The sequence below is a fragment of the Solanum verrucosum genome, unplaced genomic scaffold (genome assembly GCF_900185275.1).
Source record: "Solanum verrucosum unplaced genomic scaffold, falcon-dt-bn FXZP01000218.1, whole genome shotgun sequence".
NCBI classification, from domain to species: Eukaryota; Viridiplantae; Streptophyta; class Magnoliopsida; order Solanales; family Solanaceae; genus Solanum; species Solanum verrucosum.
The window spans coordinates 2,489,486-2,517,291 of NW_026020464.1; the positions used below are offsets into that span (position 1 = coordinate 2,489,486).

At 29.5% G+C, this 27,806-nt stretch overlaps 2 protein-coding genes across 2 annotated transcripts; both read left to right on the plus strand.

Moving 5' to 3' along the window:
* The first annotated feature begins 14,024 nt into the window (after positions 1–14,024).
* On the plus strand, positions 14,025–15,798 carry LOC125808892 (ammonium transporter 1 member 1). The gene has a single exon (XM_049488563.1). It carries the CDS (start codon positions 14,119–14,121, stop codon positions 15,592–15,594), a length of 1,476 nt encoding a protein of 491 aa, XP_049344520.1. The 5' UTR covers positions 14,025–14,118; the 3' UTR covers positions 15,595–15,798.
* A 6,720-nt stretch (positions 15,799–22,518) lies between these two features.
* Positions 22,519–27,770, plus strand: LOC125808853 (26S proteasome non-ATPase regulatory subunit 13 homolog B). Its single transcript, XM_049488515.1, has 6 exons — positions 22,519–22,742; positions 23,765–24,211; positions 24,810–24,890; positions 26,177–26,373; positions 26,459–26,558; positions 27,268–27,770. Exons 1-6 carry the CDS (start codon positions 22,593–22,595, stop codon positions 27,451–27,453), a joined length of 1,161 nt encoding a protein of 386 aa, XP_049344472.1. The 5' UTR covers positions 22,519–22,592; the 3' UTR covers positions 27,454–27,770.
* The last annotated feature ends 36 nt before the right edge of the window (positions 27,771–27,806 follow it).

The window sequence follows — 27,806 nt, forward strand, 5'->3', positions numbered from 1 at the left end:
CTACTGTTGCACTAATTAATGTTTCTAGCTATGGGAAAGAGTTAAGCAACAATGCAGTACAACAGATTATCAGTGGATGGCTAACCTGATGGAGGTTTAATTGAGCTAGAACAGCAACATCAGGCCTCTCCATCGCAGGCGGATCAATCTCCGAGGCACCTCCTCAATCACAGGCAGCTCCTCAATCGCAGGTTGCGGAAGCACTGGCACCGCAACCATTCTTGCCACGAGACGTATAACAACAAGCACAACACACACAAACCCCGAAGCCCATGTCCTAACATGGTTTAAACCATAATCTCTAATACCCATAGTCATCAGTAGAGTGGATGAGGCATAATGTATCTCCAAATCGCTCCCAACCGGCCTCAACAGCATAAGCCAGCAAAAAAAGGTTAACAGGCCGAAAAGAATTGCGAAATATAATGCAGTACCCAACCATCCTACTACTTTCATAGCTCTGACAAAATTTGGGAGAACGATGGGTCGACCAACGTATATCTTCATAATATGGACATAAAATACTGATAAATGGAAGATTATTATCCCTAACCCCATCCAGAAATAGTATTACTGAATCCATGATGCTTGAAAATGCAAAATGCCACAATGCCGTGAAAAAGTAAAGCAGCCAGAAACCATACAACTTTTTCTTTCCATGTCAACGGCATGTCTACCAGAGTTTTGCTTTTGGGAGACTAGAAATTCTTGAAATTTTTTTGCTTGTGTTTGAAGAAAGTCCCGATCATACCCTAGGGTATAAATTGAACGGAAAAGGGTAAGGTTAAAAAATACCCTCCATCTATTTTTTGGTCTAAAAATATCCTCTATTTTTGCTTTTGGTTCAAAAATACTCCTCCTTTCACCTTTTGGTTTAAAAATACTCTCAAACCCAAATTCAATTGAATTAAATTCTTTGACTGATTAATTGTTTTGAAAGATAATTTTTTATTTATTCAAATTCTTAATATTAACTCATCTCAAAATATTAAAAACTTATCAAGTCTAATTATATTTAAAATTTAAAAAAAAATCTTACGTTATCAAATATTTTAGTAAAAGGAGTAAAAAAACGACAAAATTTGACCAAAAATAATAATAATAATAATAATAATAATAATAATATAAAAAAACTCCCTTTTCTCTATTTAGAAGAATCAGTGATCCAAAATAAGGACACCCATCACGAAATTTTGAAAAAAAACAAGTTTTTTTTTTGTTTCTTATTTACGGTTACTAATCATATCTAAAATTCTAAATATTAGCTACGTATATAATTAGTCAGATTTTGTCTTTTTCTTTTATTCCCTGTTACTAAAAATATTGACAACATAACAATTTTTATTTTATTTTTAAATATAGTTAGACTTAAATAATTTAAATATTTTGGATGAACTAATATTAAGAATTTGAATAAATAAAATATTATCATTAAAACAAATAAAAGAATTAGCTAACTAGTAAAAAGAATTCAATTCAATTTGGATTAGGGTGTTTTTAGACCAAAAGGTGGAGGAGGAGTATTTTTTAGCCAAAAACAAAAGTGAAGGTATTTTTAGATCAAAAGGTATTGTGTGTAAAGTTCTTTAAGCATGTTATTAAGAAAACAATCTAGATTTAGACGGGTCATTCGATATTGTGTGAGTGCTAGAATTTCTAAAATATTATCTCATCTAAATGTTCTTATTCAATAAAAATATGTTGAGTACTGAAAAGTTAGCAATGTTCTTAAATATTTTGGCTCATCACGAGAAGAACATGTCTGTCAAAGTTGATTATATTAGATCGGGGTGCAATGTAATTCGATCCTTTAATGAATGTCTAAGAACTATTCTTAAACTAACTCTAGTGTTACTTGTCAGACCTAATCTGGTGCTCGAAGATGATACCGATGATCGATGGAAATGGTTTAAGGTAGTTAAATTATAATAATCTAACATTTGATTTACTATAAACAAACTTGAAATATTATGGTGAAAGTGTTTTTATTTTTAATAGTCCTTTAGTATATATTTAGAGTTCAATTTATCTTAATAGGATTGTCTTGGTGCATTGGATGGTACTTACATTTCCATTAGTGATGTTTCTCGGAATGACTGTTTTTAAAGCTTTAAGTTAAAAAGGCCAAATCATGTTGTAAAGACTATAGATATCTAATAATTGGATTTGAAATCAAATGTTCAATGAGATGTACAAGAGGAATTTCATCCTCATGCCATTTTCTTGAATGTGTTTATTTCAGTTTAGGTAATTTGATGAGTGCAAATTTCGAGTCGAGGGTGTATCAGAAATAACCTCTACTACCTCACAAAGGTAGGGGTAATGTGTGGTGTATATTCTATCCTTTTCAAACCTAGAGGTGACGATATTATCATAACCCGTCCAACTCGTCCATGTTTGTGTTGATTATTGAACCGTCCATTTATTATCAAAGTTTGGGTTCAAATCTAGCACCAATTGATTTCATGAGAAATTTTATCAAAATCTTTTCAAAAAGATGTTTTTATTTTGTATGTTGTACATAGTCGTAATAATTAAAAATAAAAATTTCATAAAGTACTAAAAAAATTATAAAATAATTAAAATTTTGAATGAGTTGGATTATGACATGCATTCTAGTTCATTGCGGTTCAACTAACTTTTGGGCGTGTTAATAATCTACTATGATACGTCAAGTTTAGTCTAATTCGTTCATTTGCCACGTATACTCAAATTTCATTTGTGGGATTACATGAGTTTGGTGATAATGATGGTAATGGTACGTAAACACAGATTACCTAAAATTTACTTCCTCGTTTTTTTTGTTTCTCATTTGATGTCCATTGAATGTCTACCTACTTTTTATATACTTATGGAAAGATTGAATATCCATCATTTTTGAAATTTCCATAAATAAAAAAGAAACATGTACTTGCCAGAAGGGAAAAGTTGCAATTTTTTACTTTTTAGTGTTTTCCCCGTTTTTTTGCAAATTGTTCTCTCTTTTTTTTTTTTTTTATATTCAGACTTCCTTTTTCTAGATTTTTTTTTCTTGTTTCTAGAATTTTTCCTTTTTGGTTGGTGGTGTTGGGCAGGGGAAAGGGAAAATATAATTTTTAAGTATCTAATAGAAAATTAATTTAAATTTTTTAATGAATAAATTTGGACTATATATCAATTGAACTTTTAGAGAGAATTTTAAATGATTATATCACGCAAATAAAATTTAACGGAATCAATAAATAAATAGTTCATTAAATGGATTGGACAACACTACATATCATGTTTTCATAGGTTGATTTTGTCACCAATTACAGTGAACTTAGTTTTAGTCAATTATCATGTATTTTCACGGTTAAATATATAAAATTACACTTCAACTTGTTCATATCTGAAGAAAAATAATTAGTTTCATAATTTAGACTATCTCATCGTTAACGTTCATATGACTCAGTGATTACTAAAGTAATAGAAGAATTATGAGATTTCAGTTTAAAATTATTATAGAGACAAGCACATGAGAATTTCTTCCTATCTTAGTCTTGATTGAAAAATAGCAAGTAATCGTTAAAATAATTAAGGTGTATATAAATTGACTGTGCTATTGTTATTTCTGGAAACTTTTTTTTTAATATATTGGTGACTGTTGATTGATGTCACGTAGCACATTAATTATAACAAGTAGATGTTGCCATTAAATTAATTAATTGCAATCGATTCAACGTTGACTTCCTTGTAACTAATTTAATACTATTGACTAGACATGATATTTTCTCAACGTAAATGTACATTTACATTTTTATATATATACACATAAATTCAGAGCAATTAACTCTAATATTGACTAGTTCCCTTCCTCTTTTATTCAGCCACTACTGGTGGTCCATTAAGAAAAAAGGCAATATCGCGTTGACTGATCAACAAAATGAGTTGAAAATTATGAGATTTTAAGTTTTAGGTGATTTTTGTTCATTTTTCCAAATTTCAGTGGATAGAATAACTCAATTCATATGTTGGTGAGAAGTAACAGATTTCATGGAATTAATCGAGATGCGTACAAGTTGATCTCATATAGTAAAGGCTTTTTCCATCATGAATCAATGAGAAATTTATATTATAAAACATGATTTTTCGACTCATTTTCTACTGAATCACCTCGATAAGAAAATATATTAAAACATATTGCTATTTAATTTAGAATAAACAGAAATAAAGAGAGTGACTTGACCTAAAGATACATCATGATTCATGCTGTAGCCCTTTTGAAACATTTACATTTTAATTTAAAAAGAAAAACAAATAAAAATAACAAGGAAATAAAGATAAATTTTGACTACTATTTAACTTCTAGACATAAAAGGTATGAGCCCTAAAAATAGAGATTTTTGCACCTAAAAACGTTATTATACATAGTTTCTTTCTCTCCTTGCATTACAAATAGGGACGAAGCTAGAGTGTAGAAAACGAAATATAGTAGTTTTGCAAATTACTAAAAATAAAAGTTATAGCTAATTTCAATTTATTTTTATTTATTTTTGTATGTGAGCTTGTTAATTATCACTAGATTTATAGAGTACACAAGTAGTACTTAGAGCCCGTTTGGATTGACTTTTAAAAAGTAACTTTTCAAAGTGCTGGAACTTATTTTTAAAATAAGTAGTTATGTGTTTGGATAAAAGTGTTGCAGTTGAAAAAAATATTATTGATGTGTTTGGCAAATAAGTGCTGGTAAACACTTTTTTTTATCAAAATGTCTAAAATACCCTTTAAGTTGTTAACATGATGAAAAGTTGATTAATTTAAGGTTTTTATACTTTAAAAAAAAATTAAAACAAAATTAATTTATATTTTACATCCATAAGTAATAATATTTTCCTATCATTCACATATTTCTTTACCACCACAAATTATTTATAGGAGGAATAATAATAATAATAATAATAATAATAATAATAATAATATAATAATATAATAAAATAATAATAATAATAATGATAATAATATAATAATAATAAAAAATAAAAATAAAATAATAATAATAATAATAAAATAATAATGATAATAATAAAATAATAATAATAATAATAATGATAATAATAAAATAATAATAATAATAATAATAATAAAATATCACATATTTCTTTACCCCACAAATTATTTATAAGAGGAATAATAATAATAATAATAATATACTAAAATAATAATAATAATAATGATGATAATAATAAAATAATAATAATAATAATATAATAATAATATACTAAAATAATAATAATAATAATATAATAATAATATAATAATAAAATAATAATAATAATAATAAAATAATAATAATAATAATATAATAAAATAATAATAATAATAATAATGATAATAATAAAATAATAAAATAATAATAATAATAAAATAATAATAATAATAATGATAATAATAAAATAATAATAATAATAAAATAATAATAATAATAATGATAATAATAAAATAATAATAATAATAAAAATATATATATATATATATAATAAAATACTAATAATAATTAAATAAAATAAAATAATAATAATAATAATTCAATATGGGCAATTTGAAAATTGTATAAAAGAATTAAGGGCAAAAAGGTGATATATTTGGTCAACATAAAAGGGCTTTTAAGTTAAAAAAAAAAAAAAACTCCCCTCCCCTAGCTTTTAGCTTTGGCTTAAAATAAGTCACTTTGATAATTGCCAAACACTCTAATATTATTATAACTCCCCATCTGTCAAGCCTATTACTATCAACGATTTTTTTCAATAAAATAATCTCGAAAATAGCTATCATTGCTTCAAGTACCAAATGACCATGAAGCCATATGTTTTAGTAGGAAGTGGTTGGTTTAAAAAAATTTCAAAAATCTCCTCAAATTTAATAGATAAATTTTGTTTAATTGTTATAACTTATATGTATATTAGGAAATAAATTTTAAAAATGCTCAATTCTGACAAATTTAATGAATCAAAATCGCTCAAAAGCATATTTAAGGAATTAAAGTGTTCAAACATAAGGGATTATTTTTATCATTTTCTCTAGAAAAATTGTATGATCATTTTCCCTTTAAGTGTTTCGTATATTCACATTATGAAAGGTATTTGTGCTTAACTCATATTTTCAACTGGACTCTTTTATTCACGATTTTGTCACTTGAACATTTAAATTTGATGAAACTCAACTTTTTAAACCCCTATATGACCGAGAAATTTATCTTAAGGCGAGTTCAAATGATTAATTATATTCTTAGGGGTCGTTTGGTGTGATGGATAGGCAGTGTTAATCCCGGGATAAATTTTAAGTACTCTTTATTTCCTTGTTTGGTTGGAAAGCTTAGGATAACTTATCCCAGGATTAGGAATTAGTACCTGGATAAGTTATCCCTCCCATTTGGTGGTATAGTAATCCCGGGATAATTTATCCCGGGATAGAATAGGAAAATGACAACTATATCCCTTTAAACCCTTTGTATACATCATTTTTCACATTTATGTATATTTACATTATTTTTTATATCATGTATACTAATATTCATTACTTCTTATTTTTATGATAATTATTTATATTTTTCTATTAAAAAATTACACTATATAAATATAATTTTTATTTATGAATTTATTTGACTAATTCTTATGTTTATATTATGTTTTGTTTTCCCATAAATCTTCTTTCACTTTAATAAAACTTAAAGAGGAAAATTATATTTTTAAGCTAAATAAGAAAAAAGTTTTATTTTTAAATACATATGATACTTACCATGAGAATGCATAAACAAAAATATTTAAGCTAAATTAAATAAAGGTTTAATTTTTAAAAATAAATAATTAAAGTTTTCAAAGAAAATATTAAAAACTAAATAAAAGGAAGGGTAATTTTGTAAACAAACAACTTGTTCTTAAAATTTATGCAATATACATTGTTTTAATACAACAAATCAAACACTCAATAAGAAATAATCTTAACACAACTTATCCCATCATAACTAATCCCAACATTACTTATCGCAACATAACTTATCTCATCATAACTTATATTTTATTTATACCTCACTTTTTACATTTATGTATAACTATTTTTGAAAGTCTTCAACCTCCTTAATCTTAGATAATTCTTTTACAAAAAAAAAAAAAAAAAAACTCATTACTAAAAAAATATATTATGTAATGCAAAATCATAGTACATATCTTATTATAAATTTGTTTTTTCACTAAATAAAAATATTATCACATGTCCTCCCGATCCCCCCCCCCCCCCCCCCCCTCTCCCCTCCAATATTATTTTTAATATCATGTATAATAATATTCACTACTCCTTATTTTTATGATAATTTTTCATATGTTTCTATTAAAAATTACACTATATAAATATAGTTTTTATTTATGAGTATATTTGACTAATTCTTATGTTTATTTATATTTTTTGATTTCTCAACAAATCCTCTTTTACTTTAACAAACTTAAGATGGAAATTCTATTTTTTAAGCTAAATAAGAAAAAAATTATTTTTCAATACATATGGTGTCATAGTGGGAATGCACACACAAAAATCTTTAAACTAAATAAGATGCAAGTTTTATTTAAAAAAAAAGAATAATTAAAGCTTGCAAGGAAACTACAAAAAACTAAATAAAGTGAAGGGTAATTTTGTAACAAACAACTTGTTCAAATTTATGCAATACATATTATTTTGAATACAACAAATCAAACACTCAATAAAAAATAACCCCATCATAACTTATCTCATCATAACTTGTTTTCAAATCAAACGACCCCTTAGAATCTCTGAATAATATCTCCGTCCTTCTATTCTATGGCTTAAACGTGTCACCTAAAACACAACAAGTCGTTATTGTCTGCGTGCTTTGAAATTTTTAGCTTTTAATTACAAAGATATTTTTTGGAGCCATTTGAAGTTTGTCTTCATTCGTCGACTAAGTCTTCTACTGTTTCTTTCTCTCCAAACTATTGCATAATAAATAGGAAGGAAGATGAAGGGTAGAAACACTGTTCGACAAAATTCAATAATTTTAATTTAAAATTAAATATTTATCTTAAGAAATTCATTTGATATGTATAAATTATTTATTCAGAACGCTCTTATTACTATTACAAAGAACAAAAAATTAAAATCAATAAATTTCAAATTTTAACTCTGTCTATCGATCAATACAAACTGTAAGTACAAAAGTGATAAGTCAACTTAAGCAACCTAGACATTTTTGACTTCCCTCTAGTCCATGGGATGATCACATCTAATATTTATCATTATGTAACAATCATTAGTTATCAAACTATATATGTAATATCCATCCAAACAAAGCGTTAACTTTCAGCTCACGATATATATATATATATATATATTATTTTGATACCATTGACATTTTTGGGAATCTTATAATTAACCACATATATTAATAGTCTGATACCATTGACATTTTGGGAATCTTATAACCACAATATGTGCTTGCATTAAAAATTAAAGAAATTGTTTAATTTGCGTATGAATTACAGTTTTGAATATCAAAATTAATTATACCTCATCAAGTATATATATATATATCCTCAGAGTATACGTGATTAAGAGTTTGTTTGATAGTAACGCATTGATTATGATATTTTCTACATATTAATTAGGAGTTGCGTTCGTTGAGAGACAAACTATATCGTGAGTAGCAGTGGCGGACCTAGGATTTTGTTCAAGTGGGTTCAAGTTACAAATAACCATGGCGACGGTCAATAATAATAATTTTCATTTTTTCATTAAATCCTTAACAAGTTATTTTGAGGTGATATTCCTAACAAAAAATATGCTCTATTAAATTTTTATCTACTTACAAGAAAAGTTTGCACATATTTTCAATTTAACAAACTACTTATTACTCTTATATATAAGACTAAAACTATAACAACTTTGAAAACCATAAATAAATAAATGAAAATTACACTAACCTAACTTTCGTATATCCCAAGTAAAAAGGAAAATAAATACACAATTTTGTATACTATAAAAAATACAACTAAGTACTACTCCCCCGTCTCATTTATTTGTAGAATTATTCGTAAGAAGTTTTTAAGGGGTGGATTGGTAAAATTATTGTTTTTCTTTATGATTTTTTTAATATGCGTGTAAAGGAAATGATAAAATTAGATGGATCGGAGAGAATATGTAAAAACTATAAACATATTGTCTAAATTATTGACAATTTTAAATAATTCTCAAATACAAACATAAAAAGAAAACTTAACTAATAAGTTTAGAAGTCTAGAACTATAATAGTCTATATTTATTAGTTAATTTTAAAAAGGAAAAGTATATGGAAAATACAAAAAGAGTACAAATATTAATGCATTGACTAGAGTTCGACCTTGGATACCCACGGTGAAATTGAACCCACTCATCACTGATCCATGCCATTCTCTGTTTGAAGAATGGGTTCATTTTGTTTATATCTACAACTTTACAAATAATTTATATATGTATAATACAAAAAAATTCGATGTAGTGGGTTCAATTGAACCCACTTGAATCACTATGGGTCCGCCCCTGGTGAGTAGTTATATATGTAACGATTAGTAATGCAGATAAATATGTAAAAGTGATTGAGTTGGTTGAGATGTGATCTCTTTCGAATGGAGGGTCTCACGTTCAAAACCCCTTACATGTATTCTTAGTTGAACTCGTCGCATGGGATTTGTTTGCAGTATTGTACCTCTCATGTGTACGGTTTGTGGGTAGATTTATCTTTCAAACAAAATAAATGTTCGTTTACTAGTATGAGGATCATGTTTTGTCCTGTCATCTTATTCATAATTTATTTTACATATAATAATATATAAATTTTCACACAACGTATACAAATATTATTTATGTAAAAAAGAAAAAAAAATGGACCAATGCAAGATTGGTCCATTTTAATGTGGATAAAGGTTAAACCAAACATATTGTAATTCTAATGCAAGATTCTATGTGGATATTAAATCTCCCAGTAATTCTAATGCAAGATTCTATATATGTGGATATTTGATCTTTAATTTCCACCTTATTTTGATAGGTGTATTAGAACTACGATTGAGATTGTTGCCACGTAAGATTTATTAAAAAAAATGAAATGCCCTCTATTAGAATGTATTCATATCCAAGGCTCGAATTCAAAAAACTTAACTAAGATGGGAGAGATTTTATTTATCCTGCTATAATCCTGACCGATATCAAATTACAAGTCTCTTAGCTCAAAATTTTTAAAAAAAATGAAAATGTCAATATCAAGCATAAAACTCTACATCTAATAGCATGTGCACCCATGTGACTCAAGAATTTATTTATCATAGTTTTATTTTCACCAAGTATATTTTACCAATATTGATTGACCCTAATTATTGACCTAGGAATCGTTATATTAGCTATAATTTTAGAAGAAAACATAAAGCCTTTTGTCGTTTTTAATTTAGTTTATTTTTCTATCAATAATAATTGAAGAACAATGAATCTAGACCCTAGAAAAATATTAATAAATTTGTTAAAGTCTACAGCTCTACTAATTTAACTTGTTAAAAGGGTGAAAAAGTAACCATGTTAAATAAATTATTAATTAAAAAAATGATAGGGTTAACTTTATATATTTCATGTTAAACGTGCTCCATTGGATATGTGGTAAAAAAGAAACTTTTGGGAATTAGAGCTACAAAAGAAACACTAACAATGGTGTACAATTAAAGTTAGCTATAAATCAAACTTACGTTTATAATAATGACGGCTATCGATGATGGTTGTTGGTGTTAATAGTGTTAAAAAAAATAGATTTTCAACAAATAGAGGATGGTGTTGTTAATAGCTAGTGTTGGTGACATTATATGTTTCATAGCGGTAATTAATGATAAAGATTGATAGTTGTGTACGTAAATTATAGTGATAATTAACTAATAGTAGTAATTAAAATACATAGTGGTACCGTGATTGATGGTTGATATACTAATGACCTGGTTATTGATGTTGATTTCAAATGCTGGCTAGTAATAGCTGTGACGGTTAATTCTAGACAGATAGTGATTGATAATAATGATAGTTATAAATGAGGGTGCATGGTAATTGTGGGTGATAGAATAGTAATAATAGATAATGATAAACGATGATATCGATAACAACGAATGAATGAACTTTTGAAGTGTTTTTCTTATTGATTATTAATCTATATATAACTAATGCAATCATTATTAAGTATTACTAATGCACATATTATTAACATACTCGGTCTATACACCTTATCAAATGATCCTTTAATTTATTGATACTCCTTGTGTCTCATATTAGATGGACATCTTACTAAAAATATTTGTTCGATATTACTTGATCACTTACTAAATCAGATAGTATTAATTTTATTTTTTTCATTTTACCTCTAAAATTAATATGACTTTTGGAATTTTAAGTAAATTTTGAAGACCCAGTAATTTCTTTTTTCGAAAGGCTAATTAATATGAACATAGGTCAAATAGTAAAGTTAATCAAAATTCTTAAATCACAATGTAAAATAAAAAATGTTCATCTAATATGAGACACAAAGAACTTTAAGATATTTTCTAAGTAATCTTGGAAGTATAACTACCAAAAAATAATAATCTTGGAAGTATAAACTACAGCTAGTAAACGTTGGTAGGCTCATATTTAATTAATCCCTTAAAATCTAAGCAACATTTTAATGAATATTTTAATTTATAATGTCAGAATACATTTTTTATTTTGTTACTCCTTTTGTTCTTATTTATATGTCAGCATTTTAGATTTTATGTTATTTAATAAATTATGTAAGTTTATCATTATTTAGTATTATCTTCGTCCATTTTTAATTGTCATAATTTTCTATTTTAGAGTCAAACGTAATTGTTTTGACTAACATTTTATGATGTATTTTTTCATCATATTGATATGCAAAAAAATGGAATTTATAGTACTTTTCGTATAAAATCTGAATATCTAAATTTTTTGTTTAAAATATCGAATTAAAGTAATTTAATTTAACTTTGAAAATTAGTCAAATTGACTTTCAAAAAGTGCAACATGACAATTAAAAGTGGACAAATGGAATATTGTCTTGAAATCAAGTTTTCAATAAATGAACATGAATTAATGATTTAGTTTTCCTATGTTGGTCAAATTCATACTTTCAAAACTAATAACTTTCAAGAGTAAAATAGGAATGATAATGTCATTTATACATTAATTTTGTGAAAATAACAAATATTAAGAAGTATTTTTTAATAAATACGACCTATAAATAGGAACAGAGGGAGTATCCTTTGGTGTGCATACTCCCCACATATTTTTATTTATTTTATTTATAATAATGGGGAACTTGAAATATTTTATTTGAAGTACAGTGTGTATTCTATATTTAATTTTGAATTTCAAGAAAATCATTGTCACTTTGTGCATAAATATAAGAGTATGGGTTAACTTCATTCTGACACTTGATATCGTAATTAAGAGTTGATTAATTGAGTCTAACGATAAGATTAACTATTACTCTAATGAAAAGGAATATAAGTTATATTTTATTTCATTGGCGAGAATATCGGGTGTTCATTTCTAAATATATTTATCTGTCAAGTTAATTGCAAAAATTTTATTTACGTATCGGACTAATAATTTAATAGAATCTACATTTTGATCACTTAATTACTCATAAATTTTATTTTTATTTTTGTGATATTTTATTAATTAATATACTTCTTTGATTACGTGAAATGTGCATTTTCAATCCCATTGCTTATAAATAATCACAAATTTCCCAAAGTATATAACTCATTTCACCATTTAATTATTCAATTGTCATATCCAACTTGTAGTGTTACTTTATATTTGAGACTAAATTGTATTTTTCTAAAAGAAATATAAATATAACGTATTTCTTATATAAAGGAATCAACAATAATAATATTTAAATTAATTTATGTACAACATAATATTAAGAATTCAAAATTTCAAATTTTAACTTCAAAATTTATAGACAATTATAATTTTAAAAAAAGTAGTTTTATATCCTTATACTTTTTTTTAAAAGGAGAAACACTTTATTTAGAATTTATGAAAATAGCACCGAAAAACAAATTTGGAGCAATTTAAAAAGTCCTAGGCTAGGTTGGAATATTTTACGACCAAATATTGTTCATGAAATAAAGTGAAAGATTACAACAATATGTCAAAATAATCTCGCAAATGAGTCCACAAAAATAAAATATATTGCAAGTCTTATTTTAATCTCGTGATGTTGTTTTTATAAACGCATCACTCAAATAACACACGTCAAAACTAAAATTTCGTACAAACAAATAGCTATATATATTTTGTCAAAAATATTTCAATATTTGAAACCACTTATGGACAAATCAGCATTTGCAAATATATTTACGTTGAGTTAATATTACTATGACATTTATGGATTTCTGAAATTTACAATATTTAGTATTTATCATTCTTTTAAACTGACAGTTTGCAATTCACACGTTGCCATATTAATCAACCCATCAAGCACAATATAAAATCATAACTCAAAATCACAAGCAAATTATTGGATAACTATTGTTGGACAGAGAGAAAAATTTAGACGTATAATATTATGATATTAATTGAACTAGTGAGGCACTCCAAACTTATTAAGAAAAACATTTAAGGGCATAATTTAAACCATATTTTCCACAATTATCCTTTGTGAAATCATTAATATAAATGACAAATATGAAAAAAAAAATCAAACATCCATCTTAAACTTTGAACAATTTGATTATTTTGAACAATGAAAAAAATCTAAAAAATTTAATTAATGAATTATCATTTTCATGTTTGTCATTCGATTTCATTTTATGATTTCATATCAAATGGTCAAACTAACACAAAAAAATATTTCTCTAGTAAATTATTTAAATTTTCCCCTAAAATAAAATAATAGTATTTTTAAAAAAAGGAAAAGACATTTTGTCCCTCTGATTTGCTCTATATATAACAGTATCCTCTCAGTCTCACACATTCACCACCTTCAACTTCTAACGAGATTCCCTTGCATCTCTCCCCTTCGTCTTCCTTACACCCACCCACCCCCTCTCACCCCCCACCCCCACCAGCCCAATGGCTTGTTCCGTTGATACACTCGCTCCGTTCCTCGGTCCCAACACCACCAACGCCGTAGCCGCCGCCTCATACATCTGCAACCAATTTTCCGGTGTATCGGACAGATTCGTCGATACCGGATATGCAATCGATACCACATATCTCCTCTTCTCCGCTTACCTCGTTTTCTCTATGCAGCTCGGTTTTGCTATGCTTTGCGCGGGCTCTGTCCGTGCAAAGAATACAATGAACATCATGCTTACAAATGTCCTCGATGCTGCCGCCGGTGGACTTTTCTATTACCTATTCGGATTCGCTTTCGCTTGGGGCGGTCCGTCTAATGGATTCATCGGCCGACATTTCTTCGGCCTGAAAGAGATCCCGTCTAGTTCATTCGATTACAGTAATTTCCTCTATCAATGGGCTTTCGCCATCGCCGCCGCCGGTATCACCAGCGGTTCAATCGCCGAACGGACCCAATTTGTGGCGTATTTGATTTATTCCTCTTTTCTAACGGGTTTCGTTTACCCGGTTGTATCTCATTGGTTTTGGTCCCCAGATGGGTGGGCTAGCCCGGGTAATACAAATCTGTTATTCGGATCCGGTGTTATCGATTTCGCCGGGTCGGGTGTAGTTCACATGGTAGGTGGAATTGCCGGGTTTTATGGAGCTTTAATTGAAGGTCCGAGAATCGGGCGGTTCGATCATACGGGTCGATCCGTTGCGCTTCGTGGACATAGCGCGTCACTCGTGGTTTTAGGCACCTTTTTATTATGGTTCGGATGGTACGGGTTTAACCCGGGTTCATTTAATAAAATCCTAATTACTTACGACGGTGCAACCGGTGGGTATTATGGTCAATGGAGCGCTGTGGGCCGTACCGCAGTTACAACTACCCTAGCCGGTTGCACCGCTGCCCTAACAACCCTTTTCGGTAAAAGGATCCTTTCGGGTCATTGGAACGTAACCGATGTATGTAACGGTTTACTAGGTGGATTTGCAGCAATCACGGCTGGATGCTCGGTCGTTGAGCCATGGGCTGCGATTATATGTGGGTTCGTGGCGGCTTTAGTTTTAATCGGTTGTAATATGTTAGCGGAGAAATTTAAATACGATGACCCACTTGAAGCAGCACAGTTACATGGTGGTTGTGGTGCATGGGGGATAATTTTCACTGCATTATTTGCTAAAGGGGAGTTTGTGGATCAAGTATACCCGGGTAAACCGGGTCGACCTCACGGGTTATTCATGGGTGGAGGAGGGAAACTACTCGGGGCGCATGTAATCCAGATTCTCGTTATAATCGGGTGGGTTAGCGCTACAATGGGTCCGCTTTTTTATATCCTTCATAGATTCAAGCTGCTCCGGATATCATCCGAAGACGAAATGGCGGGTATGGATCTGACCCGACATGGTGGGTTTGCTTATTATCATGAAGAAGATTCGAAATTAGGAATGCAAATGAGCAGAATTGAACCAACAACCTCAACTTAGAGAAAAAGAAAAGAAAAAAAGAAATTTATCTTTTAATTTATTATATATTTGTCCTTTGAATGTTCTATTTTATATTTTAGAAAATGAATATTAGGGTGTTTGTGAAAAGAGAAAGGAAAAAAGAAGAAAAAAAGTGGATTTTTTTAGGGTAAAATGGGTGGTTGTGTATGAAGATAATGTGAACATGGACTCTTTTTATTATTATTTTCTAGTTTTCTATCTTTGACTTTTTATGCACTTATCTTTGTACATATAACTTAACTTTACTATTATTATGGAACCGTCAAGTTTGACTTGTCTTTTTTCAATTATTTTTTTATTATTGAAATTTCATTGACAAGGACTTTAAAGAAAAGGATATTTGGTACCATACCTTGAAAATTCCTGGAACTCTGATATATTCAATTCTAATTGAAACTTTATAAAATGTGTTTAATTTGAATAAGGGTTTTTGGAACCTGTATAAAAGGACTTATATTTATTAGAAAACACATCTTTAATATTATGTGGAATATTTACAAAGATCGAGAGATCAAAAATCAAATCACGGAGGAAGAATCAAGGAGGAACATAATTGACACTACTTATTAACAAAATATTCGCGTTTCTTCAAATTTTACTTGTGGTTGATTTGTTTTCCATATATTTAAATTTGTTGCAAGCACACCTTATTTTAGAAATAACAACAACGCATTTTAATATCATTTCACAATAGTGATGTTTGAGGAAAATGTGATATAAAAGGAGGTTGAAAGAGATAAAGAATGAAAGGTAGAGTGGGAAAAGAAGATTCAAAGGGATCTCCTAGGGTTAAGGGTGACCAAACACTTTATTGTGTGAATGGAGGAGAATCTTGTGAAAATTCCCAAAAAGATTGGAAAAAGGTGCAATTCATTTACCTACTAGTATTAAATTTAATGTACATATTTTGTCTATTTGTGGGTGGGTTACCTTTAATAATAACCCATACGCATGACAAGACAATTAAAACCATTATGGGCATTACATAACACTTGTCCTTTTTCATGTTTTCTTTTTGACAATTTGGGTGGGGATATGATATTAGTGTACGTGATTTATGCATTCTTTTTGTGGAAGTGCATATGTTGAGTACTATTATTCTCTCCGATAAATAGCGGTGGAGTTAAGATTTTTACTAAAGGTTTAAAATCTAAAGAGTAGATATACAAACTAGTTGAACTAAAGGTGGCTCCGCCTCTGCTGATCTATATTACGTGAATTATTGTAATTTTTTTACATTTCAAAATAAGTAAATTATTTAAAATTCTAAGAAATGTTATTCGCTTCGTCCATCTTTATTTGTTCACGATATTATTTTGGGTTGTTTAACAATAATTGTCAACTTTACAAAAACAATGAGTAATTTATCATGTTATGTCTATTTTATCGTTACTATTAAATATTATTCTTTTTTTTCAATGTTTAGATGATTTATATTTAATAAGGGTGATTTGGTAAATTATTCCTATCATTTATTGCTTCTTAATCCCTACTACAAGTCAATAGTGGACAACTATTGTTGGACAGAGGGAGTATATTTTTTTTTGGGATAATGGTCTGAAAAATACCCTAACTTTGGTCGGATTTGTTATTGTGATACTAAACATTCATAAGGACCTATTACCTCCCTAGACTATTTAATACCGTATTTTTTATCCCCTGAACTATTTAATAGTGTATTTTAAAGGTATATATGTGCCCACGTGGACACATTACTATTTATAATTTTGCATTATTTTTTATATCCACGTGGGAAAATATATATGTTTTAAATACGGTATTAACTAGTCTAGGGAGGTAATGGATCCTCATGAAAGTTTAGTATCGCAACAGCAAATCCGACCAAAGTTGGGATATTTTTCAGACCCTTATCCCTTTTTTTTTCAATCTATCCTTTATTTAATGAGGTTTTTAAATACTTCATAATTTTTAGAAGAATAGTTAGAAAATAATAATGAAAATAATTATTTATTTATGTCTTTAAGTATTTTTTTTGTAAGAAGAATATCAAATCTCAATATTCATTTAACATGAACCGGAAGAAGTATAGTATTTTCGAAAATAAAAAAAATAATTTTTTTTAGCATATTGTATCATATCCATCTCTAATTGGACATCAAAAAAAAAAAGAAGGAAAAATAAGATTATTTAAGAAAAAGAGGAACTTCTTCTCCAATTGATGAGAGAGAAAAAAAAATCTAATTATCACACCCCAAGGGGATATTTGTGGTTGTTTTATTATGATTTTTTTTTAAAGTCATTTTTATTTTAAAAATAAAAAATAATATTGTATTTAAGTTGTGTTGGCTATGAATACATATTGAAGTTATTTAAAAAAAAAAAAAAAAACTATTTGTGAGTAATTTGGAGTGAAAAAAGGTGAAAATACTTTTTTGTTTTTTTTTCAAAATTTAGAATTTAATTATCAAAACATATTTTTTGAAATTCAAATCCATAAAAGAATAATTTAAAAAAATTCATAAGAATATCTTTCAACTTCATCACTTATTAGAAAAAAAAAAACTTGCTTAATTTTTGGCCCCTCCTTTTTGACCAATTCCTAGGACAATCAAAAGAAAATTCTTGTGGTTATGTACAAGTTCTTTAGATTATTAGGTTTATTCTAGAATCTACTTGCTCCCTTAATTTTTATTTGTCTATTATTTTAAAAATATTTTTTTTTTCGATACATCAAACATTTTTCTTGTTTAATAGTTAGTATTAATTACTTATTTTTAAAATCTTATACTAAATAACAATTAATATGAACATTATGATAAAATTCTCATATCAATCAGTATTTTTTAAGAAATATACAAAATTGAAAGTGAATAAGTAAAAGTAAACGGATAAAATAATTAACTAATGAAATCTAATTATTATCAAACTATTAACTTATTCGATTAGTACGTAATGCATTTATATTGCGTATAATGCTTATCCACTAACAGATCAATTCTAATAAACCTTTCAAATATTTTGATGATCTCGTTGTGGGATTAGTTTGAATGGACCTCGACAATTCATTCAATTTCTTGTGTTTCGAAATAATAGGTAGATATTGAAATTTTATAATATGGTCCTTGAGGAAAAGGGCTTTAATTATGTGACTACTTTTTTTTCTTTTTGTTGGAATTTGTAAAGCTATTTTGTATTTATTGATTACTATTTTTTCTTTTTGGTGGAATTTGTAAAGCTATTTTGCATTTATTGATTACACAAGGAAGACAATTGCAAATTAATAAAGTCATATCTTTATAATAAAGGGGACTTGAAAGCCTTTTATGCAATAATTAAGTGTTCATAATATTCTTTCGAAATACATTTGATGTTGATAGTGTAATATTTTTATTCTTTTTATTTTTTGTTTTCCATCTAGTATTCGATGCTCAAATCAGAGCTTCAACTAAATCTGAATCGCGCGCTGCAGAATTCATTCGAGGATGACACTCTTAACAAGTTTTTTTTCATACCCAAAGCTCAAATATCAAGTTTTCTATAAAATTTTACCTATTATTTTTAATATAATCCAATACATAGAAAGCTTATATATTATCGATGCACAAAAATTAAACTCAATAATTATGGGAAATATTTTCTTTTAGGGACTTTACTTTGCCGACATTTATATTTATATAATAATGTGACATGGAAGATACTGAACATTTTGCTTACGTATATATTTTACAAATTTATACTATATATTCTTTAATAATGAATAAATTCAGTGGATTTTTTGACTTGATTAATTAGTTGTTGAGCATTACGTTTAAATGACAGTTATAAAAAAAACAATAAACTCAAATGTCAACTACAATATTTTATTATTACAAAAATTGTTTTAACAAACTATGTACTTAGTAGCAGTACTAAACAGGTACTTATTGTTTATTAGCAGCAATACATGAAGTGAAGATTATGTCATCATTCATATAATATATACTAATAAAATATAAGCACTAATTAGCAAAAAAGTTGAAATTAAAGTGTTGCCAAAAAAGAAAAGGCGTCATTTTCTTTTGAAACAGACAAAATGGAAAAAACGATCATTTTTTTTAAAACGGAGGGAGTAATTAATTAGTTCACGATGTGTGTGTTACGTTAATGATGGAGGGCAGATCGATGAGAATGTGTTAAGGAGAAATACTGACAAACTTGAAAAAAAAAATGCATATAATATTATAGACGAATATGAGAAAATAAATAAAAGTTTGATAAGTCATAACATAACTACATAAGATACGCAAACTTTTGGACTCGATCATTAATATCCCAAAGGACAAATTTGTGATTGGCTAAATCGGACAATGCATACGTATACCATGAGCATATAGGTCGAGTTTAATTAAGTATTATATTATAATTAATACAATATTTGTTTTTATTTTCAAAATTAAATTCATAAAGTAAAATCATTAGCATTTTCATGGAAAATGATTGGATATATATTGTTTGGTATACATTACTATCATTCAAGACTTTTATAATTTTGACGAAATAATTTCGTTGAATATTTCAATCATTTTAAAAAAGACCAATGAATAAAAAGAACTGTATAATAACTATAAAGTATGGCTATCTATTGGAAGTGTTCAAAAGAAAAAAATATTCCTACCGTTTTAATTTATTTATCTGATTTTAAGTTTTATGTTCGTAAATTAATGTAAAATGTCATTTGTTATTGTGATCTTAAACATGATATGTAAAAAGTTAGAATTAAGAAGTTGCAATTATTCTTATGAAACAAACTAAAAAAAGTAAGATAAATAATTTAAAACGAACAAAGTAACAAATTTGGTGATGGTACGTTATCTAAATTCTAAACAAACTGTTCCCAAAAAATTATGGGCCTGTTGAGAAATTTGTTTGTATATGCATAACATGAGCGAATATGATTGTTTTAGGTATATAAATGATACAATTCAGATAGAAGCACACTATAAAAGCTAGTTATTAAGGTGAGAGTTCACGACTATGTAAACTTCATATTTATCCGGACGAATGTTGCAATACCAATGTCACCATCCATGGCATGCTAGTCATCAAAGGTGATCAGTGACTCTGATATCATTGATACAACCGATGGAGAATCTCATTCCAAAAATCAACTATTAAAAATAGAAGAGCGCAAGATGTAAATCTTATATGAACATATATCTATATCAATGTGAGGCTCAAGTCTATATATACCTTCTAATGAATCATAACAAAATAAATAATTATCTATGTGATTCCAAAGTTATATATACTTATTTTGAAATAGTTTGAATTGTTTTCTTGAATTTGGATTTACTTAATGATTTAGAACTGTTCTTTTTATAATTTATAGTTTCTTTATAAACTTAGAAGATAGAGACATCGATGTCATTCAGGTAGTCATAAATTTTTTAAACCTATATAAAGAGTAAATATCTCAAAAAACCACTCTATTATTTACTTATCATGAAAAACTAATCCAACCTGACTATGAACGAATAAAAAAAGAAGAGACGGATTATTCTTGAAAATGGAGATGTTTTACTTTATTTTTTATAGTAAAAATTACATAAATCCCGTAGTGTTAAAGTTAATTACATCATCACTATTATTTGCTAAATTACAAAAATCCATTAAAATTATAGTATCTCAAATATATTAGAAAATCTGCGGATACGTAACTTATGGGATCTATCCAATGGGGTTAGAAATATATCCGAGAGGGGAGGGATGTATATGAAACTTGTGTGAGGTATAAGGCCCAACACATTTGATACATTGGCCTGGAAGACCCAATATATGGACTGGGCCTGTAAGGTCATTGACTAGGTAGGTTTTATTTGCATAAATAGCAACTTTAAACTTTGGCCCAACATATATAGTGTATATGTTGTGTATATTTTGATCATATTGATAAATCAGTTAATCGAATGTATATATAACTTCTTACTATCCGCATTTAAAGAATAGTTATATGTATATGTATATATATAAAATAATAACATTTGATCATTTTCATATTAAATTTTAGACATACAAGTCTAAAGCTGAAATCATATATTTAAATTGAGTTTTAAATTTTGTTAAAAATTATTCTAAAGATTTGAAGTTAGGCGTGAAGAAATGGAGTTTTAATTATTTTTGATTTCATTATAGGTTTTTCTGTTATTGATTTATCGATAATGAATTATTGATTTAGCGATTTCGATGATGATTTTGATTATTTTTATTATTGAGTATCTGTTTTTAACAGTTTGAAGTTTTTTCTTAATGAGATAACTGATTACCCGATAATAAATTATATTTATACCATTCAGTCTCTCAAGGTTTAGTTGCATACTTTTATTTTGGTTGTTGAACACTTGGTTATTTTACAAAATAAGACACCATTGACTTTTGAGCAAAATGAAATTTGTTAACTGATGTGCCTAGTTTTGTGAGTTGTCACTTTGTTTCTAAGTAATCTTGGCAAAACTGATAACCGAACCAATAATGATCAATAATCGATAATTGATAAGTCCATGTCTTAATGGTTTTATAACGATTTAGCGTGACCAACAAGAATTGTGGTGGAGTGGTAATTACTCATTCATCCTTAACCAAGAGGTCTTAGATTCGAGCCCCATTGGGTATAGGTACATAATCACCTTTGTTAGGGAGCGCTCTACTCCCAATGTGGGTACTCCAAATTTAGTTGAGCTCCAATGTGGGTACTAAACACTCGGTGGAATGAAAAAAAAGCTATTTAGTGTGTCTACAAACCGATAACTGATAAGTCAAATCGATAAACTTCAAAATCAAATTGAACCAACCGATAGGCAACCCTAGGTGTTCATGAATTGATTTTCCGTTAAAATCAAAACTAAACTAATTTAATCGAATAAATTAAAATAATTAAATAAAAATTCCTATATATAATTATTTTCTATTTTTAAAACTTCTCCTTTTCTTTCTTCATCGTCTTCATCGAGAAAGAGTATTTTTCGAACACTGAATCAGCCATGGCGGCTCTACAGTACTTGGAATCGCTACGCAATGATCATCCAGAGCTTTCTGATTGGTACACCACGCTTGCAGATCTGTACCAACGCAAGCTCTGGCATCAGCTCTCTCTCAAGCTCGAACAGTTCGTTGCTCTCGCTGTTTTTCAGGTATTTTATCGAATATCTCCCCGTTATATACTTATTTTGTTGTTTTTAGGGCCTTTTTGTGATAAATTAGGGCCTTTTTGTGATAAATTAGGGGATTTGCGTGATTTTGGTATTGGAGATATAGTGATTGATGATAAAGTTAGGGGTAGTGGTTTAATAAGCTGAAACCTTAAAAAGGAGGGATTTTGATTCTGAAAGGATGGGAATTTTATTGAAAAAGAAAGGATTTTTTGTTGTTGTTGAGTTAGGGATTTGTTGTTTTGTTTTTTGTGTTGGGAATTGCGGTTTATGAATATTCTAGGGTTTCAGAGGAGTTGAAAAGGTGGCATCTTGGGGATAAGAGAAGTGAATTGAAGAACAAGAGAGCTTTAGTTGGAGATTTGTAGCTTTTAGTGTTATGATTTTAGGTGGTGATGTGTTGAACTTGAAATATAAGAGCGTTGAATATGCTTAGTTATAAGTCCTAATGAGAATTGCTTTGGAATTATGGTTCCTGCGGCGTACCTCATTTTATGTGCAGCTGGAGTTATGTGTCTGCATTTCTATGTTGCTTGCCAGTGGTATTTCACAAGTGGGGCTTGAAGTAGAGTGTACGCACAGGCCTTATCCCTACCTTGGGAGGTAGAGAGGTTTCCGATAGACAGTAAAAAAAAAAGATATACAGTTCATCAAGTTTAAATCATCTGAATGATACTTCTTCAAATAATTCTGAAAAGTTTTCTGCAGATCTTTTCAGTTTCACTTGTCCTTTGCAAACAAGTTATTGAAGGATAAATTGAGTTCTCCTAGTAGGTGCATGCTCAGGGCTGTAGATGTTCTTGAATCTTGCTATGTAGTCATGGAAATATGTGTCCATATAGCATAGTAAATGTGGTTGTTTTTATTCTGTTCCTCATTATCTAACTGCACCTTGTTAAATTGCATATGCTTGATTCTCAGTCACCATAATTACAGTAGTCGTCTTTTATTGTGTTGTATGCAGATCTAATGCCTTTCGTTTTGTTTCCTTATTTTGTTCTTAGGCTGGTGACACGTTGATACAGCTGTATCACAATTTCATTACTGATTTTGAGACAAAGATCAATCTTCTGAAGCTTGCACATTTTGCTGTAATCGTCTCTCGGCAATATTCGGAGAAAGAGGCTGCAATAGGTTATCTGGAAGGAGTAGCAGAGAAACTCCAAAATACTAAAGAGACACGGATAGAGGAGCCAATACTTTATATTAAGTTGCAGATTGCCCTATTTAAGCTTGAACAAGGGGATCAAAAAGAGTGCAAGAAGCTTCTAGAACAGGGGAATGCTACAATTGACAGCATGACCGATGTTGACCCCTCTGTTTATGCTAGTTACTATTGGGTTTCATCTCAGTATCATAAAACGCGGCAGGAGTTTGCAGAGTTTTACAAAAGTGCTCTCCTCTATCTTGCATACATTTCAGTGGATTCTCTTTCGGAGTCATTCAAGCTGGTATGTTGCCATTTTATTTTCTGCCTTTTATCCAAAGAACTATCTAGGAATTTCTTGGCTATGTCTAGCAGATCTCTGACCTCTATATGTTGGTTTCTCTTGCCTTAGTACTTTTGGTAAAAAATCTCTTTGCACAAATGTCCTAACATTGAATAAGATCTAAAATGGGGTGTACTGTTGGCATCATGAAGAAGGTTGATAAGAAATGTTGCTAGTAGATATCCGTGTTAAAAATAGGTACTTGTAGAGTACGTTTTAAATTTATTTATGCTCCTTGCATTTTATACTACTTGGTACCCAAAGAGAAGTGAATCTTTGACATAAAGCCTGTATAAGCTGTTGATTTTTTTTTAATTTGTGTGCATTTGATTGTGACAAATTATCTAGTATTAGAGAAATTGGTCTGAAACTCTGAATAGAGAAAACTGGATTATGGGGGATTCTTTTCACGTTTTTGGGTAGGATTTTTTCATATCTTGAGATCTGGAAATTCTTTCTGTAACTTCAGTCTTTTTAAGAAAATGCATCTGAAATTGGTTGAGTGTCAATATATTTGAGGTTTTTTATTCCATGTAATTGTTTCTTCTATCTTGTCTAGGATTTGGCGTTTGATTTGTCCTTGTCAGCATTATTGGGAGACAACGTATACAATTTTGGGGAGCTGCTTGCTCATCCTATTGTAAGTTCTTTATTTTTCTTTTATTTGGATTAGTCAAAATCTTCTATTGAATGTCACATGAAGTTGATGTCATGCATATAAGAAATTTCCATGGAAGCCATCCATCTATGGATGTTTCCTTACACCCAAAAAATACAACTGAAACTAAAGTTTTGGTTAAAATTTCCACAGTGGACTCTCTACTATTCTCAAAAATTGTAGGTTGTAATATAATTGTTATTGTTTTCATTGCTTCCAAAGCTTCCTGTAAAGCTTCTTTGCTGTGATATGACTAAGCTGTCCATTCTAGGAATTAGCATTGCTGTCGTTCTGGTTGCTAGATTTGTATAGACTTATCTTGTGTTGTCATTTTGTTGGAATGAGATCTTGTTAGGTTTATAGTAGCAAGCTTTTACTGTTGATGTGGTCCCACCAATTCCCTTCCATTTCAGGCTGTCCTTGACTTGGGTATTCACTGTCTCTTGCTTTAATTGCCCAGCAATGTGACATTTTTCTAGTGACCAGTCATTGCAGTTTCCTCCAAGGATGATGTTCCTGCAGTTCCACTTATCATAAAAAGAGAAGAAAGATTTGAGCAGTTTCTATCTCTATATTGAGCCTTTTTTGTATCAGACGCAGCAGCTATATGGTATATATCAGAGGATACTCTTTTATAGAAAGTTGGCCCGACCATCTGTCATGCCAAAAACATATGTTTTCTCCATTTCCTAGTGTGTAGGTTTCTCTTTTACCAAATTTATCCCACAGCTTCCTCATGAACTTTCACGGACCATCCCATAAGGATAGGTGTTTGCTTATATACACCATCTTATCCATTTTTCATGTTAGCATCTGCCACTCATTTTCAGAGTGTATCATCTTCAAAGTTGTATTTTCACCACCGTTTCAGCAGCAGGCTTTGGTTGTGTAGATGAAGGTCTTTCATATCCAAGCCACCCATTTGATTTGGTTTAATGAGTTCTTCCTATTTGGCAAGGTGGTATTTGTGTTGACCACTTGAGCTTCCCCAAGGGAACTTGTCTCATTCTAATCCAACAGGCGATTTTGCTAAAAAAGTATCAAAAAGATCTAAAAATAAACTAGTATAAAGTATCTACAGTGTACCCATAGCACAAAGCTCTCTGAAATCTCATAAATTCAGTTTTGACCATCAAATAGGCTTCAGAGTTCATAAGTGGTGGAATTGATCGGAGGATTATATTAGAGAGCCATAGGGTGATCTTATGTTGGTTTCTTTGGCAACATTATGTAGGTCTCATTATGACTTGATCCTTTCTTTTTAACAGATAAAGAGTTTGGTTGGGACACAAGTTGAATGGCTATATCATATCCTTGAAGCATTCAACACTGGTGATTTAGTTCGTTATCAAGAATTGTGCCGTGTCCATCAAGCTGCTTTAAGTGCTCAACCAGCATTGTTGCAAAACGAGAAAAAGCTTCTCGAGAAGATCAACATTCTGTGCTTGATGGAAATCATCTTCAGGTTTTGCTGAAATTTTGCATATAGTGATACCTCTGTAATTTATTTTTGTTGAACATTAACTTATGGAGAAAGAATTTGCATGCAGTCGTCCAGCAGAGGATAGAACTATTCCATTGAGTGCCATTGCAGAGCGCACTAAGCTTAGCGTGGAAGATGTAGAGCATCTCTTAATGAAGAGTCTCTCTGTAAGTGAATTATTGTTTGTTTAATTAAGATATAAATCTCTCCTCTGTAACTAGCTTCCACGCACCAAGACATGCATAAGAAAGAAATGCTCATCTTTGTAATGTTATTGGGTGGTACAATTGTATCAGGATGTCATGTGGCAACATATTTTTTCCCCTATGTTCTGCACACCTAATTTATGTGTTTTCTCAACTTATAATTTAAGCGGGCTGCCAAAATGCTTTTGGATAGAGGAAGTATAATAGCCATGATCAGCTTCATAGCTTAGTTTATCAAGTCATCAAAAGTAGGACAGCTCCTTCTTTGAGAAGGATAACCTTACAAAAAAATCATTTGATTCGAGTGAATGATCAAACTATATCTTACCTCTTACGTTGTGGCATCAGTCGAGTTTTTTGCTGTGCAGTTTATATATCCCAACTGTCACTAGGAAGTAATTCTCATTATTACATTATGCCCCCACTGAAAGCTCTTCCACATGAGCAGTATGTAGGTTGCAACCAAGAAGTTTTTATATGTTTTCTTATGCGTTTTAGGTTCTTGCCTTTCTCATTCTGTTCCCCTCTCTGTTTTTTCTCGTCACAAACCCTGAATGTTTACTTTTCCTAATAGACTACGAAGTTTTCCTGTGATATATGGTGATGTGTTACATGTCGAAATTTAGGTTTATGAACAGTTTTTCTTTGTTTTGATGTTGTGTTACTGTAGGTACATCTGATAGAGGGAATAATCGATCAAGTGGAAGGGACTGTTCACGTGTCATGGGTTCAACCAAGAGTTTTGGGCATTCCTCAGATCAAGTCATTGCGGGATCGGCTAGATAATTGGGTGGATAAAGTACACACTGCATTGTTATCCGTGGAAGCTGAAACTCCTGATTTGGTTTCATCATAATCTTTAGTTTCCCAGTTTGCACTTCCTGGTCCCTGCAACACTCCGATTTCTTCGTCCTCTCTTTTTTGCTGTCCTTATGAGAGCTTGTAACACAACAGAGGAAGTAGGGAGACATTTGTTTAGTTTCTCAGGCCTACACTCTATGATGTGGCTTTTATCCCAAATCATTGATCTGTCACTGTTTTCTGGATTTAGGTGCTTGTTCTCGAATGTCATCACTCTCTACTATAGCGATGACATCGCCTTAGATGTTTTTATGCAGAGTACACTTGATTGGGAATATGGAAGTAACATATATTATTTGGCACTCTAAATTACGTCATTGCTGCATAAATTGAGATAGAGGAAGTAAC

Coding starts and splice junctions, on each gene's coding strand:
- LOC125808892 (XM_049488563.1), top strand. CDS start 14,119: ATGGCTTGTTCCGTTGATACACTCGCTCCGTTCCTCGGTCCCAACACC.
- LOC125808853 (XM_049488515.1), top strand. CDS start 22,593: ATGGCGGCTCTACAGTACTTGGAATCGCTACGCAATGATCATCCAGAG. Junction 26,374..26,458: donor TTGATGGAAATCATCTTCAG/GTTTTGCTGAAA, acceptor ATTTGCATGCAG/TCGTCCAGCAGAGGATAGAA. Junction 26,559..27,267: donor TCTTAATGAAGAGTCTCTCT/GTAAGTGAATTA, acceptor GTGTTACTGTAG/GTACATCTGATAGAGGGAAT.